This window comes from Ixodes scapularis, unplaced genomic scaffold (genome assembly GCF_016920785.2).
Source record: "Ixodes scapularis isolate PalLabHiFi unplaced genomic scaffold, ASM1692078v2 PGA_scaffold12__126_contigs__length_90152505, whole genome shotgun sequence".
Lineage (NCBI taxonomy): Eukaryota > Metazoa > Arthropoda > Arachnida > Ixodida > Ixodidae > Ixodes > Ixodes scapularis.
In genome coordinates this window covers 7,943,906-7,964,263 of record NW_024609838.1, presented here as the reverse complement: position 1 = coordinate 7,964,263, position 20,358 = coordinate 7,943,906, and the positions used below count along the sequence as shown (strand labels likewise).

The following is a 20,358-nucleotide window of genomic DNA, read 5'->3' as shown; positions in this document are numbered from 1 at the left end:
CACACTGACGGCTTAAAAAATTCATCAAGACAATATTATTGTTGGAATTGTTTTCAAGGTTTTCAAGCCGTGAAGAAAGACAAGACAGAAACGCTACCTTTTTTTTATAGCCAACACTATCCAATCCAACCTAGTGAATCATCCAACCACAACTAGAGCACTATATAGCTCCTTCGGAGCAGAGTAGCGCAATCTAGAACGCCGTCTCTCGGCGACTAGCGGCGAACGCCCGGAGGTTCCAACTGCGGTCAGAAATGCATGGAGAACGTGAGAAAATCGTTGTTTCTTCAGTTTTGTGGGGATGTGCGGAATGGAAATCATTTTTGACATAATAATGAAACAGTTTAGAATAATATGCGATAAGTTTTGTGCCAAACAAGGACGTAACTTTTTTTAAAAAATTGCCTGAGCGGCATCATGCAGCAGACGACACGGCGACGTCACACCATTCACGTGACCCGCTCCGGTCAACCCGAAAAGCCCATCTCCGCTGCGAGCGAAAATCGTCTGCTTCAAACGCCATTGCCTTGGAAATTGCCTTCTCAAAATTTTCACACGCATCCGATATTATTAAAACTTTGATGAAGTGTTTAGCGCTTTACTAACTTCACGACAGGCTAGTTTTGAAAAATGTGAACTCGCCGTTAGTTTTTTAATCAGCCGTGTTATGTCGATCTCCATGTATTCTCCCATAGGGCGGGCCGCCTCCTGGAACCCTGAGTACCACGTGACTCGCGCCGAGCCGCTCTGTCGGCCATGTTGTCGGCAAAACACGGGGTTCAAAGGATTGCGCTACTCTGCTCCGTAGGAGCTATATAGTGCTCTAACCACAACAACGGCGACCATTTTGCGGGAGGGCGCCTACGTAAAAACGATCCTGTGGTCGAGCGGCGTTTGGTTTGACTATTTGACATCGAGGGATTACCGGCAGCCAAGATGAGCGCTGCTCAGGCCTCGAACCTGATCTCGTCTACGGCGGGCGCCATACCCGTCCTCAATGACAAAGGTACGTTTTTTGGGCTTACTGGGTTCCAACGTCGGGCTACACTCGCAGGGTTTCTAAAAGGGCCAGCATACGAAAGACATTCGCGATTCACGCGGTGGTTCCACGACGTGCATTGTGTGACTCCGCTCTTTTTTTTCTTCCCTAGGCGAGCTGTCTATGCAAAAGGTGAAGGTCCACAGATACGTCTCTGGCAGAAGGTGAGCACTGCACGTTCGGAACTCTGAAGCCGAGTTTGGAGCCAGCACGAAAGCTCGAGGTCGCTGCTTTCAAGCGTTCTTCCGCAGAACGAGCACTCGCGCTACAAAATGTGCGTGTCACAGCCAGGAGCGCAGGCTAGCTCGCTCGCGCTCCTAGGGAAGGAGCGCGAGCGAGCGTACAACAACAACAACTTAGAGCTGAGAGTTGAGGGAGCCCGTGGTGCAGTTACGAAAGCAATTTTTAGTGTTCTTGTACGAAGCACAAGGGAGAAGATGCTTCCTTGTACTACAGTGTCTGGAACACCAGCAACACAGGCCCTCCGTGTTCACGTGCAGGAAACCGATTGATACCTTTTACTATCATCATCATTAAATATTAATCTTTTACAATTTAGGCCCGCCGTTACGCAATGTAAACATGTTTTTAGATTTTTTAACGACATTGAGAATATAAGCTCATCTTTCTGAAACATTGTGGTCCCAAAAACGATCCAGTTCAAACCAGAACCAACCGTGAAATACCGGGCAAGCGCCCACTCAAACTTTGGAGACAATCGCAAAAACAATGTGGGATGGGTGCATGTCTGGTCATCAATTTCACATATAAATCTACTGTGTGTATTTTCTCAAATCTTACAAATTTGGTAATGGGCGCCTAATGTGGAATGGGCGGATGCTCGGTATTCTACGGAAGTTAAACCCCGTCTTTAGTTGTCCGTTGTCATCATCGCCACCACAGGGATGTCACGTGAAAATATTGCGTCCCCAATTAAATGCCGCCACTTCAAACGTCTCCGAGTTGACTGAGTTGCTCGCCTGTTTCAAGCTGGACTCGATCCGAGCGATTTGTGTCGTGGCGTGGGTCTCTAGGGAATTGTTGGGAACAACTCACCAGGAACCCCGAAATTGCTGGGGTCCCCGGTCGAAGCGGGCCTTAGCGCCCCATCCTGCTCATACATCAAAAGTGGTCCCGAAGGGGCAGCAGACGACGCCACAAAAGCCGAAGTGTTGTGTTGTCGGTCGTCAGGACCCTAGCAGTTGGGGCTAGAAATTCAGGCGAAAAGCATGAGCAATTGCGAGCGTCGCTGTCGTCGCGGTGTTTCATCTCCTGGCCGTTGAAGCTTTGTGGACTGTCAGTTAAGCTGGAGGGTGACCTGCAGCAGAACAGATGTCTGCCACTGTTCGAGGATCGTGGCTGGTGACAACAAGACACTTGTACAACGTCATCGGGCGGAAATGGAGGGAGCACTTTCTGAGGACGTAGCAAAAACATCAGTCGGAGACGCGTTTTAGGCACCATACTAGTATAGTGCTCCGGAGTCTGTTGCGGTTACTGGTGATTAGGGGTGCGTCAAACCTACAGACGTTCGGGTTCGACCAGGTTCGACTTTTTCTAACGTTCAACTTGAAGTTCGGCAGATACTCGACGGAAGTTCAGCCATTATGCATATGTGCATAAAAAAAAAAAAAAAAAAAAGCCGGCACTGCGTGGTGGAGGGGGGTTGCATCGTTTTAATGAGCCAACTAAATGATTGAAAACTTATATGTTTCCTTTTATGCTGTGTAAGCATTGCTAATTATTGTCTAATATTTAATATAAGCTCTTTTATAAATATGTTCTCCACTTATATTCTTTGTAGAATTTGGGTAGCACTGGTTAACTAATAAAGCTTTGTCAAATCCTGCCAAAATAATAATAATAGATTTAGTTACCATAAAAGTATGCTGAGAGCTGAGGGGGAAAAAAAAAGCAGTCCAGGCAGCTTGATTGTTCCCCCTCAAGTACAATGCAAGAAATTATTCAATAATACAAGGCACTTCCATCTAACAACAACAAAAATTACCGACTAAACAATAGACAGCAGTGACATTTGCCTACATCAAGATAAAATAACTGGGAAGCTGAAAATTGAAAGCTCTAAGGTTTGCCGACCCAGCCCCCAGGTTCGACAGATGTTTGCGTCATGTGCTTCGAAGACCCGAGGAGGAAGAAAGCAGACAAAAGGTTGGGCTTGTTTGTTTTGCCACGGCGTGTTGAAGTCGTTCGAGTGCTAGTCGACTTTATTTATTATGATACAGCGCACAATGCTGGTGTTTTCTTGCAAACTAAGCTAGAAAAGAGGTGGACACAGGCCTCACAAATGATGTTTCTCCGTGCCACCGACGAAACTGCCGTTGTGAAGCGGCCGCGATGTGCAGGACCTTTTGCCCTTGATGATCCTAGTAACTCCATGCCTGCAGGCCCAAATATGCCCCGAAGGAGAGCAGCGACGAGGAGAGCGGGGATGAGTTCACCTTCGAGCGTCGCCAGCAGCCGGCCGCCCCCGAGCCCATCCCCGTGGACGAAGAGGCCGAGCGCAGCGACCCCCGCCTGCGTCGTCTGCAGCGCAGGGAGCGCCAGGCCAACGAGGAGGAACGGTGGGTGTAATGGGGGGGGGGGGGGGGGGTTGGCACTGGATGGATGTTACTGGTTGTAGCCTTTGTAGCGGGCGGTAGCTTGTGCCACCTAGCCTTAGTCTATAAAAAACTGAGGCTAGGTATGTGCCAGATGGGTGCTCAGCCCCGCTTGGCACCAAGTGCTGAAGAATAGATTGAATGTGGGCCTGTTTTGGGCCAGAGCTTTTGCCGTGGCACTATACTTTTTTTTTCTTTGCTGTCCTGACCTGTACTGGTGTTTAACGGTGGATTTGGCTATATCCGTATTCGCGTCAAGAGCCGTAGTAAAAAATGTGCGCTCTACACGAAACATTATAATTTCTCCCTTCATGCGTTGAGTTAAGATATACATATCTTAGATTAGATTTATGATATTTTATCGAGACCTACACACTTCCATTTCTGACACCAAAAGCTTTGTTTCTTTTTTTTTTTTTGACAACCAAGTCTTCTTAGAACTGCATCGTGCAGCACGTGAATAGTGCACAAGACTTACTCTTTTCTTGATGTGACAAAGAGTATAGTTGGTTGTTCATTGCTTCGAATAAACTGTGCTGCAAAGAACTACAAATAAAGACACTTAGACGAGAAGGACAACGCAACAAACAGAAATAAGCACAAATGTTTGTTTGTCACATTGTCTTTCTCGTTTCAGTGTCATAATATGTAATTCCTTGCCGCACAGTTTAACCAAAGCTGCATTGATGTCTTCTGCTTCAGAAACTCTCGTAATCCTACGGTGAATTTTGTTTTCCGGTACTTTGACTCATAGGCTGCTTTTGAATCGAGGGAAAGGCATAAAATTTAGCCAAATGGGGCCGATAGCGATTAAGGAAATTAAGTGCAGGTTGTTTCTCGGTAGAATAGGCTCCCGCTTGAGACAGTGCCATTCCTCTAACCTCGATTCCCCAAACTCGCACGACGCCCGAGGATCAGCTCTTACAAGTGTATGGCACAGTAACAAAAAACATAAATCCCTAGCTAAAAAAAAAAAAAAGAAAAAAAAAAGTAGAAAACGGCAGTGTTTTGGGGCGACACTAATCCGACAAGATGAACGTACGACGGATGAACTACCCCACCTCGGTGATAGGTTCGTACGTCTAGAAATCCATACTTATTAGGAATGCACTCCAAGGAGCCACCAAACGTGTCTGTTCCTTCTACTGAAAGTTCTTCCGATTTCTTCCACCGCAGTCTCAGGTGTAATACGACATAATATCTCCCCGTCTGGGCAGGCAACTTTTCTTCACCCAAATGCACGTACGGGTCCCACTGGAAGCGGGAGTGGTGCCCCGCTCGCGCTCCCAAAGGGAGACTTCTCACGTGAAATTTGGAGGGCTGCCCGTATGTTTCCGTCCGAATTCCAAGTCCTGATTCCCGTCGGCGAATTCAAGAAGCATCTTTGGCCTGCCCCTTTCGCACTCCAGGTGGCAGCATCCCTTTATTAGAGTGTGAGAATATCTGCCCATAGGAGGGGGCATATGTCTTTATATCTTTTTCCTCCCAGCTATGCATCCCCTAGGTTTCCTCATCTGTTTAAAGTAAAAAATACTTGTTTAACTACGACTTATTTAAGAACTCATTTTTCGTTAAGGCAATCAGTGATTGCAACTCTTTACTCTCGAAATTGTAAATAATACGAACGATGATCTATTTTTTTCCAAAATTACCTTTACTCCCTCGATCCTTTATGTAACCTTAGTTCTCTCCTTTCTTTGTGTGTGTGTGTGTGTTTGTCTTTTTTTAGGTATGCACATATTTGCATGTAGTCATTGTTCTGTTTTCATTTACCCAATACTTTTTACTGTAATACTGTTGTTTTTAATTTCTTTTCTCCCCTTCTATAATGCCACTGGTGCTGCAGGTATCTAACAATAGATAAATAAAAATTACTTGTGTAAGTTTTTGATACCTTAATGCTGGTTCATTCACTTCCGACTGTTTACGACTGAGTGCCACCTCTTGTGATCTCTTACGATGAGAGCACGCATTGACACCACCTTTCGAGTAAACGCTCAATTTCCGTATAGATTTTTTTTTTTTTGCTCGAAAAGGTGTTGACAATGTTATAAGCAACCATTTTTTATAGATAGTCAGCTCATTTGATTTACCTGCACCAGCTGCACTCTATGCACACCGCCGTATTTGATTTGTGTGCAGCCTGTCTGAAAACACAAGCGGAGGTCCCATACTTTTCTCCACCGTGCTACACTGTCTGGTGAAGTTAAATGGAACGAGCCCATTATGTGCCTCTCACAAACACTGCTTGACTCTAGTGAAAGGCTTGGCCACCTCATAGATAGTGTAAGAGAGGACAAGAGCTCGGTCCTGAGCAAACTCGAGTGCCTGAACGGGCCTCTAAGCTGTGAGCTTAAACCAACTGGGCACACGTTGACTCCACTGCCGTCGCTGCTGCTGCAGGATGGAGCGCCACCGGATGATCCATGAGCCGGAGGTGCTGGCGGTGGCTCCGGAGGGGGAGGAGCCTGCGGCGGAGGAGGGCCGGGCCCCCCGCTGGAGGGACGAGGAGGAGGACAGCGAGGGGGAGGACCTTGACGAGGAGGTGGGTCCGCCCAAGCGCCCCCCGGAACGCGCTTCTGACCGGTGCTTTTAGCGTCCCACCATGCAAAATGGTCTTCGAGCAGCGACGCGTCGAGTCACAAAAACTGGAGTGTCACGCGGTTGGATGTCGACATCTTGGCAACCGGTCATGGAAGTCGTGGAAGGAAGCGTGAGAGAATGTTAGTGTTGTCGTCATCGCGGCGTCCTAGTTCCTGGCAGCCGAAGCTTTCGTTGAGCTAGACGAGAGTTCTTCGCTTTCGCGACTTGCGCAGGTGGTCAGATGTACCGAGCGTTGCGACTTGGGAAGCTGGCACTGGCGTAGCCATCTCCCGCCGTCAAGAGAGCGTTCTTCGTCGAACGGGACAAGGTACTCTGGGAACGGGGCAGGGTTTTGGCTGTGGGGAAGGTTTTGCATTGGACCGAAGGTTTCGCATTCCTCGACCGCCTCGCATTTGCTCGAGGCTTTTCTTTGTACGCTCGCCGGAGTGGTCCACCTTCTGTCCCATACCTACTGTGTGTCTATATCTAGCTCGTCATCTGCACGAGAGCACGGCCAAACGAGAAGCTAGGTATAATCATGCGCTCGTGGCAGTAGCTTGGGTGGGTCGTCGTGCACCGTATACGAAGCGGCATTCACAATTGTGACTCGTTGGCGTCTCTAGCTCGCTCCTGTCCGCCCCCAACCATGCTTTGCTAGGCGCACCAGTTCCTCGCTCTGGCGTGCCCGAGGACGCAGACGACGAGGGAAGGTGACGCGGCCATTTTGTGCAGGAGATGGAGCGGCGCCGCCTGATGCTGCGGCAGCGAGCCCTGGCCAGGGCGCAAGAGGAGGTGAGTGGACCCGGTGGTGAAAGTCCTGGTGCCGTTGACGCGTGGTTGCCCATCTCAGGAGCTGCTGGACCTGGAGGAGGAAGGCCGCTCCGACGAGAGGGAGTCCGACGAGTCCGAGTACGAGGAGTACACGGACTCGGAGGAAGAGGAGACCGGGCCGCGGCTCAAGCCCGTCTTTGTGCGCAAGTGAGTGCGGGCCGGTCGGCCACTGCCACTGGCATTCGGACTTGGAGGACCGTTCCTTCGGGGAACGAGTCTCGCCCGTCGGGAGGGCGGGAGCGAAGGCTCTCCTCGAGAAAGCCACCCGTCCATTCGCCGTCTCCAGGGGCGTCTTCTTTCCTCTCTCCATCAGGCGAGACCGGGTGACCATCCAGGAGCGAGAGCGTTTGGCCCAGAAGGAGAAGGAGCTGGAGCAGGAGGCCAAGAAGGTGGCTGAGGACCGCAGGAGGACCACCCTCAAGGTGGGCTAGCCCCTTTCCCCCACTTAAAGGGACACTGACACCCCCCAAAAATTTTTTTTCATTTTTTGCCAGAGGCTTTATTATGGTGTCGGAGGACTACCCAATTAATATTTTGCAACAGAGTAGCGTATTTTTTTTAATAAAGCCGAAAGACGCAACTGCTCGAAACCAAAACCGAAACCCGACGGAGGTCGGAGAAGTGGAGAGAAGAGAGTGAGTGGCGGAAGTCACGTGGCTACACCCGACCGTGCTTTTTTTTGTTATTTTTTTCTTCTCTCCGTAGCAGACGACACGACATGCGGCGTGCGATGCGGCGTGCGGGAACTGCTCGCCGGGCGATTCTTTTGCAGTTATGTTTGTTACGCTCGTTGTTCTGTACTCCAAGATGAGTTGTTTTGTACATTGAGGAGTCGGAGATGAGTAGTGAGTGCCCGTGGTGAATTTCCATGATCGGCTCCGAAAAGAATACACCCAAGATGTTGCGTGAAGAGCTGGCTCACATGTCCTGCGTCCGAAAAAAAGTGGCATTGTGCGACAGAGTTTCCGAAAGATCAATGGGATCGGGACCGTTGGCTGGCTGCGATTCCTGTAGAACATGCACCTCGGAAAGCGGACGCTACCTGATTTATATGCTCCTTGCATTTTGTGGAAAGGGATTACATTGAGTTCGCAGGTGTCAAAAAGGAAATCACATACCATTTAATTCAGCGAAGTATCGTCCGCAACATTTATTTGTTTCTTCTGTGATGATTGTAAAAAAAGAAAAAAAGATACGTAAACATCGGGAAATGTTTGAAAATAAAAAAAATATACAAAGTTTTACGGGGAATCGAACCCGGTCCTTCTGCGTGTGAACCGGACGTCTTTCCCACTGCGCTACTGGGGGATCTCTTTTCTGGGGGATCTCTTTCCTTTGTAATAATTAAGCCGGTAAACTGTAAGTTGGAAAGTTTGCTGTCGATTTTTCTCTAGCAAAAGCACTCCCGAGTCGAAGTCGGGAGGCACCACGCTTTGGGGACATTCGCACCTAGTAAAGAAATCGTACGCGTGCATATTCAACTCGAAGTAGACACGTCGTGCTTGACGTTTGCGCGAGCGATGTCTTCAGCCACGAGAAGGGAGCGACGGCTCGGCGACGTCTTCGTGCAAATCGGCTTGGTGGCCGGGCGTGTCGTACGGGATGAATACCAATTCTTTTGATCAGTCCCAAATTTCTCTTTTAAAGGTAGACAGAATTCGCCGGTACCGCGAACGACAGTTCTGAAATAGAGGCCCCACGCCCGTCGTCCGCTGCCATCGCCGTCCCCGCGAGTCCCACGATACGAGAAACGACGAACGCACAGAATGCTTCCGGTTGTCTGTGGAACTTTTTTTTTTCAATCAACGTATTTACAGCTTTTTAGAAGCCACAAAAAATGGGTTTCATATTTTTTTCTATTTTTAATCTTGAGTGTGTGCCTTCAGTGACCCACGACTTTGATTAAATTTGGTGGTCGCATCGATATCTTAGAAAACGGCCCGTGACCTCGAAAAAGAGAGTGAGCGAGACTCGAACCGGCCAGTTCTTGATCGGCGGTTTTCGGGCGGAAAGAAACCGAATTTCGAGCCGCAAATTCTGTTCTGGGTAGTTGAGCTCTCATATGACACGTACAACTAAAAACCTCGGCGAGCATAAATACCCTGTCAGTATCCCTTTAAAGGGTTGCTCCGCTAGTTGTTCGACCTACACCAAGTGAACACATCTTTGGAATACCCAGGCTCTCCATCATTTTATCTATTTCATTTAAGTTTCAGATAGCTATTGAGTAAACAGCAAAAAAAGGTGATGCCAAAGCCACCATTTAAATTTTCCCACGGTCTTTAGTGTGAAAGTCACATGTTGGATAACTCGGAGGTTGAGCAGGCCATCTGGAAGACGCAGTAATTTGCTCGAGGGTTTCGTTTTGATGGCGTGAGTATTCGTTTCACACCATCGAACTTGTAACCCGTTCAGAAGAAGCTGCACTGGCCCCATATTGCCCCATATTACAACATCTGACGTCACACGGTCCGTATTGCCAGCGGAGCCTCTCACCCTCTCGGACCAAATTTGAAACTTTAATAACTTTGCAAAAAACTGTGATTTGAACTTGTAATTTGGGTTATTGTTTCAGATGGGTCTATTAGTATATTGCATTGATTGAAGCAAATCGGAGACTATTAGCCCCGAGAAGATGGAGTTGCGCCACCTGGTGGCTTCTTGTCGTGATGTACCTGCAAGGATCACGTGACCGCTTCTGCTTTTCATTGGTAACATGTAGGTTTAGGTCTGTCAATCAAAATTGATGTTTGATTCGTTAGTTTGAACGGTAGTTTAGGCTTGCTTTTGACCTAATTCTTCCGTCGTACTTCTCGCCAAAATTAAACCCAAGCAGCTCGACAAAAGTGGCGTTGGGGCCTACAGAACAAGACCCAGTGACCCAGTTTTGTGTTATGTTATTGTACTGACCGCGACCAAACAGGTAGATTCTGGGACTACATAGCACCCGGGGCGAGTTTTCTTTTTTTTTTTTTCCCAGCCTGTGGGAAAGCAAATAGAAACCAATCGTGAGGATGGCCGAGCAGGCATTACACTTGGCTTTCCGATTGACTTTTTTTATTTTTTTTTTTTCAGTCTGCTTGCATAGTTTTTGAGCCGCGCAAAAAATAAAGCATACTTACTACATGATGTGAGGGCAATCCATAGCTTGTTTATTTGAGCTTTACATAAAAAAAAAGTAGCGAATAGGATTGATGAGTGCGTCACTACGACGAAAGCATCTGCCACCACCGCACAACTCTCTGAGAATGACGAGGGGACGACAAACAGATGAGACTCACCTTCTAACCGGAGTATCTAGGTCACGGTTCAAACTATTCATACAAAATAATTCCACTTAAAAAAGAAATAAAAGGGTTCTTGGTGTAGGCAGCAAGTGACTAGCACATTGTTAGCCTTCTGACCTAAGTACCTTGCTAGCTTTCCCACTGATCTGAACTGCCGCTGAAGTCGTTTGGAGTGTTGTTGCTGCTGGAACCCTATTGAGCGGCCTTCACTGAGGAATGTAGTTTTGAATATGTATTTCCTTTCGTTTAGTGCTTAAAGTTGGGAAGCATGCGACGAGCACAAAGAAGTATGCTCGCTAATCTCCATGGCAAAGTGTCCGAGCGGTGCTGGCGGCCATGAAGCTATCGCACGATTCCATCCTAACTTGCACACAACTTCCGATTGTTTTGTTTGGCGTATTCAGGTTTGTTTGTTAGGTTTTTTTCCTATGCAGGTTTTGCCTGATGGTAAAAACAATATACACTTAGCAAACAATTCTTGCTGCTACGTGCTAAAGCACACAACCAAAGCAAAGCGGAGAGAATTCCTCGCCTCGTCACCATTGAGCGATTGCAGCTCTCGAATCAGTCCCACTCGGGTCTAATAGAAATTTTGACGGAGATCTAATTACTGCAGTTTTATCTGGGGTACACCCACGATATCCAATCTCAATAAAATTTACTTTTTTCAGAAAAAGATTGTGAGAGCAGTTTGTAATGCGCCTTACGATTTACATGCAGAGACCATCTTAAATAATTTCCAAATCGTACAGGGTGGGCATTTTAAAAATGCCTATCCTATGTGATTATATTATGCATCAATATGAAAAATGAAAAAGGAACTCATTTTAGCCAATCTAGCAACTTTTGAACGGAACAGTCCCTTTTGCCTTACCTGCCACAATGAATATTAGAGGGTTCTCACTTGTAGATCGAACGATGGGCAGCAAATTCATCATATAGATCCTCAGCCTTAAGTCATCTTAGGATTCTAGGCACAATTCCTACAAAAAATTTATGTTGCATGTTTCTTTTTTACAAAACTAGACATCTTAATGTACATAATTTAACCTTTTCTGTTCTGGTTTTGATTTTGTACCGTTACTTTGATTACCATATAACTTCGAATTTTGTGCGCTTTTTTTTTGGCCATCCATTGTACAAATTGTTATCCATTGTACAAATTGTTGACTCACCAACTGCCTATGGGTCGGAGGACTCGTCAAGCTGCATTTTGAAGCTTTTTTCCCCTTCCCCCGCCATTTGTACGATTACAATTTCGTAGTGAGAGCCAAAAATAAAAAGAAGAAACATGTCTCTCTACCTGCACTACCTGATGGTATAACGGGTTTAATCCAATATAAATGAAATAATGGCGGTCAATGTGACCAAAATGTATTTTTACAGTAAAAGCCGAAGAAAAACGGGGGAAGACGGTTAACTCCCAGGACGGGGAAACATACTATGGCATTACCAGTGGCATATCTTTTTGTATTTCTTAAGTAGCTTTTTGTTTTTAAGATGGGACTGGGTTTCAAGAGTTGAGGTCCGTTCTCGAGTCCTTGTCTCTTCGCCTTTGGACCGAGACGACGGCGAGTGTCCTCGACCAGGTTCTTGTTCTTCCTTTTCACCATTTGTACAAATGAAACATGAACAATATGATTGTGGGCGTGTCCCCGTCCACCTGACCCCACCCCGTTGGTCGCTGCAGATCGTTGAGGACGAGGCCAAAAAGGAGCTCATGGAGGAGAAGAAGGTAGAGGATGCGGAGGACTGGGTGAACACGGACGACGAAAACGACGAGGCCGCCTATGAGGCCTGGAAGCTCCGGGAGCTGAGGAGGATCAAGCGGGACAAGGACGAGAAGGAGCAGTTGAGTGGACCCTCTCCCCATCCCCTGTACCCACCCTATAGCTGAATCGACCTTTCTCGAGTAAAGAGCGCCGTCCGGGGGGCTGTCTGAGAACTACGAGCGAAGGGCAGCCCAACGTTCTTTCACCCATCGGAACACGTTGGCATTGTGCCAATGCATCAGTTTTCATTCCTTTTTATGTTCCATACTACCGGTGCTGAAAAATTATTGTTGAAAAAGATGAAATAGGCACAAAGACAGGTGCTGACATTGTGAAAATGGCGACAGAGGGAAGCAAGGGCCAAGGGAGAGGCGTGTACGCATGCATTGAGGCTTACCGGAAAAGGTTCATAATACCCGAGCACAAAGGAGCATGCTGCGTGTGTGCTTACACGGGCTGCCATAGGCTGCGGTAACTGGTGTATTTCGCATCTTTTATATAGACGAGGAGAGCACGTGTAGTGTGTGTACCCACGATACGTCGCGGCATTCTCCTTGGTGCTCCGGTAATCTGGAAAGAGGTCTGTTGGTGGTGTAGTTGAGGGATCCTGGGCCTCCATTTTTTTATTTGCTCGTGCTATTGCTACTACTCCAGTGTTGCGCGTTGTTGGCAATCGGCATCTGGGGTAGTTAGCTGATCCGACCAGCTCGAGGCTCCAATGGATGGCCACAGTTTCTAGATTGAGACCCTCTGTCCTTGCTGGTCTTTGCAGAGGCTCGTCCCACGCTCTGTTTCCCGTTTCTACTCGACTGCAGCAAACGCTACAATCCAGATCTGTAGACAAAACGTGTAACTACGCTTTCCGTGCGTCGCTGCACCTCCTCTCAAAGGTCACGCAACGCTCCTGCAGCATTGGATTGGCTCGGATGGCTTATGGCATCTGCCGCGCTCAATCGTAAGGTGAAACGAAGTGTCGCTTGCAAGTTGTGTGTATATGCAATCAGTCCCACTCTGTTTTACGTGGGTTGGGGCTTCTTTGCTGGCCGAGTCGCTCACAGACTTCGCGGGTTACGTTTGGCCTTTTGGGGGTCTTCTTGCTCGGTTAAAAGAGTTCCCTTTTCTTCTTCATATCTTTGCTTCGTCAACTTATCGTGCTGTTTTTCAGCGTCCTCTGGGAATATTTGGGCATTTCCTCCTTAGTGAGGCCATATCTCCAAGCTTTGCCACCCGTTTAGGGCGGGCGCCTTGTCCCATTTGGCTCTGCCACTGCCTCGTCATCGGCTTCGCCAAGGGAATTCCGTTGCCTCCACTCGAGCTCTGCCCACACGCCGGCCGGGTAGCGTGGGAAGATTCGCCTTGCCGGGTTCACGGTCTAGTGAATGCTGGGACGGATGCAAACTTGGCTTGTTTTATATGCAGCCACCTTTCGAAACTCACAATGTTAACAACCAGCGAACTGTGCCAAGGTACACAAATGGTACATGGAGCCACACCTTAGAAGGTGGTTGCAAATTCGTCAGTTACGAGCGTAAAAAAAAGGGTCTCGTTCATCTTCGGAGAAAATCCCTATTGGAAGAGGTAGGCTCTTCCGTGTGAATGAGTTCTGGGGTTCAGGGTGTGGAGAGTGCCATGTCCAACTATAAACTACAGGGTGCAGATGCTTCGGTACAAAGTACCTACTCTATTGAACTTTTTAGACCAACAAGGTGTTCACATTGAGCTTACAAACAGAGGCGTTGTAACATTTTTTTCTCTAACCACGTAGTATGTCTCGAATATAATTCATTCCTGTTGAAATATCTTGTTATTTTTTTCTGCCTGCCAAGCTGGCAAATGGAGGGTGCAGGGGCCCCGTCCCCTTACCCCCTTATGTACCCTGGATGTAAAATAAATTGAAATTGAATCGAATTAAATCCCCCACCCTGTTGGCTGCCTTTTCAGGTACGAGCGCGAGCGAATGGAGGTGGAGCGCATGCACAGCATGACGGAGGAGGAGCGGCGTGCCGAGCTGCGTGCCAACCCCCGGGTGGTGACAAACAAGGCCTCCAAGGGGAAGTACAAGTTCCTGCAGAAGTACTACCACCGGGGCGCCTTCTTCCTGGTGAGTGCCTTTCTTCCCAAAGCGTGGGCGGCTCTCCGACGCAGGCGCCCGTTTCCCACCCCAGCAGGAGCAAGAGGACAACGTCTACAAGCGGGACTTCTCCGCCCCAACCCTGGAGGACCACTTCGACAAGACCATCCTACCCAAAGTGATGCAGGTGAGCCGCTGAGCGTCTGCCCGGCACCGTGTGCGCGGGCATGGCAAAACCGGCTCGAACATTTTTGCGGGCAGGTTTTGCCACGACTCCTTGCGTTCCACCGCGATTGTTTTTTTAAGCGGCACCAATGCGCAAGTAGTGCTTTCAGTTCCAATGCAAACTGAAAAGATTTTGTAGCATTTGCGAGATGAAATCTATGCACTATCGATGAGATATAGTTGCTTGTAACATTGGCAGAATTATTTGGAACCCACGGTGAAAGAATTTAATAGAAATTGAAAAACTGGAAGTGTTTCAGAGCTACGTGATAGGGGGCGCCAGCATGTTCTCCGTCATAAGCAATTACAAGAGGTTGAGCACAGTGGATCTCAACGCAAGTGCTTGGACTAGCCTCTCGAGTTGACTGCGTCCATAGCAACCAAAGTTACAGCAAAGACTGGAAGAAGCGTGGCTCGCGATTGGTTCACAAAATTACGTCCTACGCTGCTTCTCCCGTTATGTGCGGCAGATACTTGTTCTGTGGTCATTTTGGTCACTCCTAGCGCAACGGCACTTCCGGTTTGGAGCCGGTATGTCTGTCCCACCTCCGTGGGCGCAACTGTCCGGGGTCGAAGTGTGGACAGACACGGACCACGGCCGCACGCTCAGACCTCTTGAGCCGTGTCCATTCTGGTTTGATAGAGTCTCCGTGAGTTGCAACGGGAGTCGGGAGTGCGACTTGAACAAGTTCCAGAGTGGCAACTTGGATGTGCACATTGTTCCCATTCAGCCTCACTGGAGGTCGGAACTGTGACGAGGGCTTTTCCAGATGAAAGTGCCGCTCCACACGTCAGGTCTGTCGACGTTCTGGAGTTGCGGAGACCTCGTCAAGATTCGAATAAATGACTCTTGTTCGTTTCTTAGGCTGGTTGCCATTGGTAGGTGGATTCCTAATGTATCAGGTTTCGAGGCGGAAGTTCCGGGAAGAACTGGGAGTTTTCCCGCTAATGTCAGATATCTTCCCAGTTTTATCTCGCATTGATACCACAAACTCGGATTTCTGGAATCAATTCAGAATTTTGCGCGTAGTTTGTGTATGGCCGGTCGCACTTATGTGAGCCTTATTAGGGCATCTCTTCCGACCCCTTTGTAAGGTCAGAATTAACTTGGCACTTATACCGCATTTGAAGAGTTATTTGGCGTCTTAGACAAGTCGTTTCCACCGCAAATGTCGGCCGCAAGTAGGTTTCACCCGAGAGGCCCTTCGGCCACGGCTGCGAGGTGCCATTCATGGGGCCTTCCCACACGACTAAGGTGCCTGAACCCATCTCCGACTTGTGTGTTTAGCGTCCTATTCCGCCCATGCATCAAAAGTGCCCTCTTAATGACAAGAAATGACGTCAGGAAACATGGAGTGTCGTGCTGTCAAATATTGGGATTTCGGCAGCTGGGCTCGCAAATACTGGGACGAAGCATTAGGAAACATGAGTGTCGCCGTAGTGACGGCGTCCTAACTTGAAGCTTCCATGGACTGCCAAGCTGGAGAGCAGCCTGTGTGGCAGACGTGTGTAGCAGACGGAAAATAGGCGTCTGCCTCACCCACCACCGCTGCTGCGACACTGCCGGGATCATGGATGCAACAGCATGACACTTGTGTGACGCTATGGGGGGGGATATGAAGGGACCTGGATGCGGTAAACCTACAAGTCGGAGATGCGTTGCAGGGACCGGAGCGCGACCAAGCCGCACGGGACTGATGCCCTCCCCTCCTCGCGCAGGTGAAGAACTTTGGCCGCTCTGGGCGCACCAAGTACACCCACCTGGTGGACCAGGACACGACACTGTTCGACTCTCCCTGGATGTCCGAAACGGCCCAGAACCTCAAGTTTCACGCCAACCAGGCCGGCGGCATGAAGCAGGTTTTCGACCGACCCACAGCCAAGAAGCGCAAGACTGCCCCCACTTGAAAACTCTCTTTGCTCCCCCCTGTACATACCCGGAGCAAATAAACACCCCCCCCCCCCGTTCCACCGAGCACTCTTCCCGACGTCGGTTCGTCCGAACGAAGGGGTAAACCGGGGTGCACGTGCTTGCTCTAGGTTCAAACCCAACACCTTAACACGGTGTTGTGTTTGCCCCCTTTTTCGTGTTTCCTTGTCTCCGGGGTTTTTCAGTATGATCACTCATCAGCCCCCCTGCGCAATCTCCCTTTTCTTTGTTGTTCTTGCTGCGGTACTTGCTCCAAGTCTTTGTGCAACCACTGCACGAAGCCACGGCTTTTTAGCTGCAGCTTTCCGGCTGTATAACTTTGGTATTGTATGCTGAAGCATACCTAATGTTTGCAGGTAGTGAAAGCATGCATGTGAGGTGGTTAGGGAACGTGATGAACTGAACCCCGAGACTCGGAGAAATAGAATGTGCGCTTTGCAATAATTTATTTTTTGTTTTCCTGAGGTTTAATTTATGATAAGTTTTTCTCATGGCTTAGGATTGAAAGCAAAGGCAATCCTTGCGGAGCTGCTTGCATCTCGGAAATTGTGCCCAGTGCTGTGCACTGCAGAAATCCCGCAGAAGGGGCCCGGGAACTAAGACGTGCGAAGGAACAATCGGGAAGCGTGCGGTTAAATTTGAGAATATTTGCACAGGCATAGCCGAATCGATAGCATGTTTGGCTCTTTTCCGAGGGGCCAGGGTTCGTTTTTTGACAGCGGTACTAGCTGCATTTTTACTTCATAAGTGTTCTGAGTATGTTCTTGTAGCATTTGCTGACTTATGTGCTCTACTGCCAAGGGCATATAAAAGGGAGAAATTTTTTCGCTCGTTTCTGTGCAGGAAGTTTGTTGACCCCAGTGGGTGTCTGGTGTCTCCACTGTAGACGAGTAAGTTAGACGCAGTGGTGATGCACGACTGCACATCTGTCCGATGCTCCTTTAGATCAAAACGGGCAGGGGTGGGTATTGAACTGAGGGTCCTTGGATTCTGCAACATGAGTTTTCGCTCCACAAGCTGCAAGTTGGGCTGCGTTAGCACGCTCGACCACCGATACCCCGAGTCTAGATGGCTATAAGCTGGGAGTCTGAGGATGTCGGGTACCTTTATTCGTGGTTGTAGTGCAAGTTTCTCTTAATGAGCATTTCTGTGGCTTCCACTACTAGTGTCTGTTCATTACAATATATTTATTGTGGAGGTCTCTTTGGCGCTTGTCGTGAGCAGAATTCCACTCGGCCTTTCGAAAGAGTTTGTCATTTAAACTTTTTAGCTTTCCTGCAATAGCCTTTTTGAGCATCTCTTCACTTAAGTTTCTCAGATGTTTTTGGACCTTGATTGCAATTAGTAAATAGGTTACATAAGGAGCCAGCAGATGGCTCGCCAGGAAACAGAATGATTTGTTTGGTCGTCTCGGGGAGTGCCAATGAGCAGTTTCTGGTTTGCAGTTTTATCCGACGGTGTATCAAACTCGTTCTTGGTCACCTGCTCAAAGTATTCTTGGGAATGTAGCTGCCATTTCTGCCAAGTGAACTCCCCTACTTGAATCTCGGACAAAAGCTTACCTAATTCCTATTGTAATAACATTTACACTAAAATCCGAGCCTGAGGAAAGAAAAAAAGGCTGCACATACAATAATGCTCGTTTTAAAATCGCAATTAAAAATGTTCTTGATTCACGTCCGACATGACTCGGTAATTTTGTTTTTATTTATGCTTTATGTGTGGTTCCTATGTTTGAGTAGAGTTACAGTTTCTCTCGTTCTCGGATGTTTCAATACGGAGGCCGAATCAAAGCTAACATACCCACGAAATTTGTTCGCTCCAAGGGTGATTGTTCGGTAGCTCTCTTTTCGTTGCCGAGGGCTGTACGTATTATATATGGGACAAGATTCCTGTGCTCTTGCACTGTAGGCTAAAAACCAAAACATTCAATGCTTGCCCCGCCACTAACACCATCACCAGGCACATTGCATATGGATTGTGAACCTGTCCCAGAACGAAAGAACCAGACGAGGCGTTGTCAGTTCTCGGAGAGTTCTGTCGGGAATTAGCTTAGCCAGGGGCTCCGGAACCGAGGGGGGAAGGGGATGGGCAGTGCAGTGGGGGCAGTCGCCCCCACGCTCAAAGCTGTCCCCCTTCCCTCCCTCTTTTCCCCTCCCACCACCCGTGGGTTCAAGCGACGAGGCACCACAGGCCAATATATATAAAGAAAGAGACAGGTTAACTACACGACGCAACATGAGCCCCCAGACATCGCTCTCACACATCAGATATACAGGGTGTCACAAAAGAAAATTTACACGGTCTTTTTTACCGCAAAAATAAACTAGGCATCGCCGAACGCTCATTCACCTCCCAAAGGTAGAGCTAGAGGTCACAACCAGATGCCAAAGTTTCAGCCCGATCCGATAACTTAATCAAAAGTTATACGTGGTTTTCTGAAAATTTCAATGGGAAAATGGCGACCGACGGAGTTTTCAAACACATGGGGCTCTATGGCGCCAGAAACCGAAAACGGGCAAAAATGGGCTCCGTTTTCCCATTGAACTTTTCAGAAAATCACTTATAACTTTTGATTAAGTTATCGGATCGGGCTGAAACTTTGGCATCTGGTTGTGACCTCTAGCTCTACCTTTGGGAGGAGAATGAGCGTTCGGCGATGCCTAGTTTATTTTTGCGGTAAAAAAGACCGTGTAAATTTTCTTTTGTGACACCCTGTACTTCCGGAGCCCCTGAGCGTAGCTGTATTCTGTGCAGAGCAACCGTGGGCCTGATGGCCTGAACGAGCCTGACGTAGATGGCACGCGCGATGACAGATGGCTCGCACGTGTATTTTCCTCTCTCCCGAAGCAGCTCAAGGTTACGAGCCCTCCGTTCTGCCGCTGCCTGGTGCGCTTTACACAGCAGTAAAAAGAAAGAAACTAACGCAGACGTCACTATTGTTCGCACTTGGGTGTCAGCTTGTACTAGGAGAACGTCGAGAAAAAAATAAAAGAACCGCCTTTTTTTTCCTCGTAATTCTATACAGCTTTAACAACGTCATGTCCCTCAGTTCTAGTTGGTATCGTCTCCATCCTACTTACGCGACGTGGAACGAATATGACGTCAGGGTTTCTTTCTCCCTCCCCAGGGCGTGAAAACACGGGGTACTGTGAAACAAGAACGCATAGCACATAAAAGTGATATTGCTATAAAAAAAAAAAAAAGAAGACACACACACACACAAAAAAAAAAAGACGTCTTTAATTTGCGCATTGGAGTGCAAGGAAGAGGGCGCCCAACGTAATGGAGAGGCAGCCAAGGGCAAAGCCCGCATCTGGGTTTGATCTGCAGGACCCTAATCTGGACATTTAGCGGAAACGTGGGCGAAGAATTCCAGCGCCGTGATTCGTCGGTGCCAAGGTCAAGGGCGGCACCGGCCAATCGCGGCCACCAAATTTCTCGCCGACTTTTTTTTTTTTTTTTTTGTTAAGTGGTTAGGGGGCTATAATCTGGACACTTGGCGAAAGGGTCGGCGGGAAATCTGGCGGCCTTGCTTGGGCAAAGCAGCACTTGGCCTTGACTTCGGTCAATCATAAGCCGCCCGATTTCTCGCCGACGTTTTCGCAAAGTGTGCAGATTAGGGCCTTAGGGCCCCAGGGTGAACATAAGCACATGCCGTTGGATCTAGATTTCAATAGCACTAAGCACACTGCCGCTCATTAAAAAAAAAAAAAAAAAAAAAAAAAATTTTGGGGTGGCAAAGTTATGGTGAGCGCGTTGGTGATGATTAAATTATCTAAAAGAATAAACAAAAAGACGGACGAGACGAGACATCTTTCATCAAGATGTCTCGTCTTGTCCGTCTTTTTGTTTATTCTTTCTGAAAATTTAATTATCACCAACGCGCTCACCATAACTTTAGCCGTAATTTTAGAGAGCTTTTGTATGTCACGTCCACAAAAAATACGTTTTTTTTTCTTTTTTGTTTCAGAGCGAGTGGCTAGGAGAAATGTAGCGGTG

General features: G+C 48.1%; 1 protein-coding gene across 2 annotated transcripts; it reads left to right on the top strand.

Moving 5' to 3' along the window:
- Positions 1 to 823: 823 nt before the first annotated feature.
- Positions 824 to 16,404, top strand: LOC8028368 (microfibrillar-associated protein 1). 2 transcript variants are annotated; one of them, XM_029989735.4, is made up of 11 exons: positions 824 to 1,006; positions 1,152 to 1,203; positions 3,445 to 3,621; positions 6,061 to 6,202; positions 6,973 to 7,032; positions 7,091 to 7,218; positions 7,385 to 7,493; positions 12,049 to 12,209; positions 14,072 to 14,231; positions 14,299 to 14,388; positions 16,146 to 16,404. In XM_029989735.4, the coding sequence occupies exons 1-11, from the start codon at positions 937 to 939 to the stop codon at positions 16,332 to 16,334; spliced, it is 1,338 nt and encodes a 445-aa protein (XP_029845595.2). In that variant the 5' UTR covers positions 824 to 936; the 3' UTR covers positions 16,335 to 16,404. The 2 variants fall into 2 exon arrangements, with proteins under 2 accessions (XP_029845595.2, XP_029845594.2); XM_029989734.4 differs by having other exon boundaries at positions 14,296 to 14,388.
- Positions 16,405 to 20,358: the final 3,954 nt, after the last annotated feature.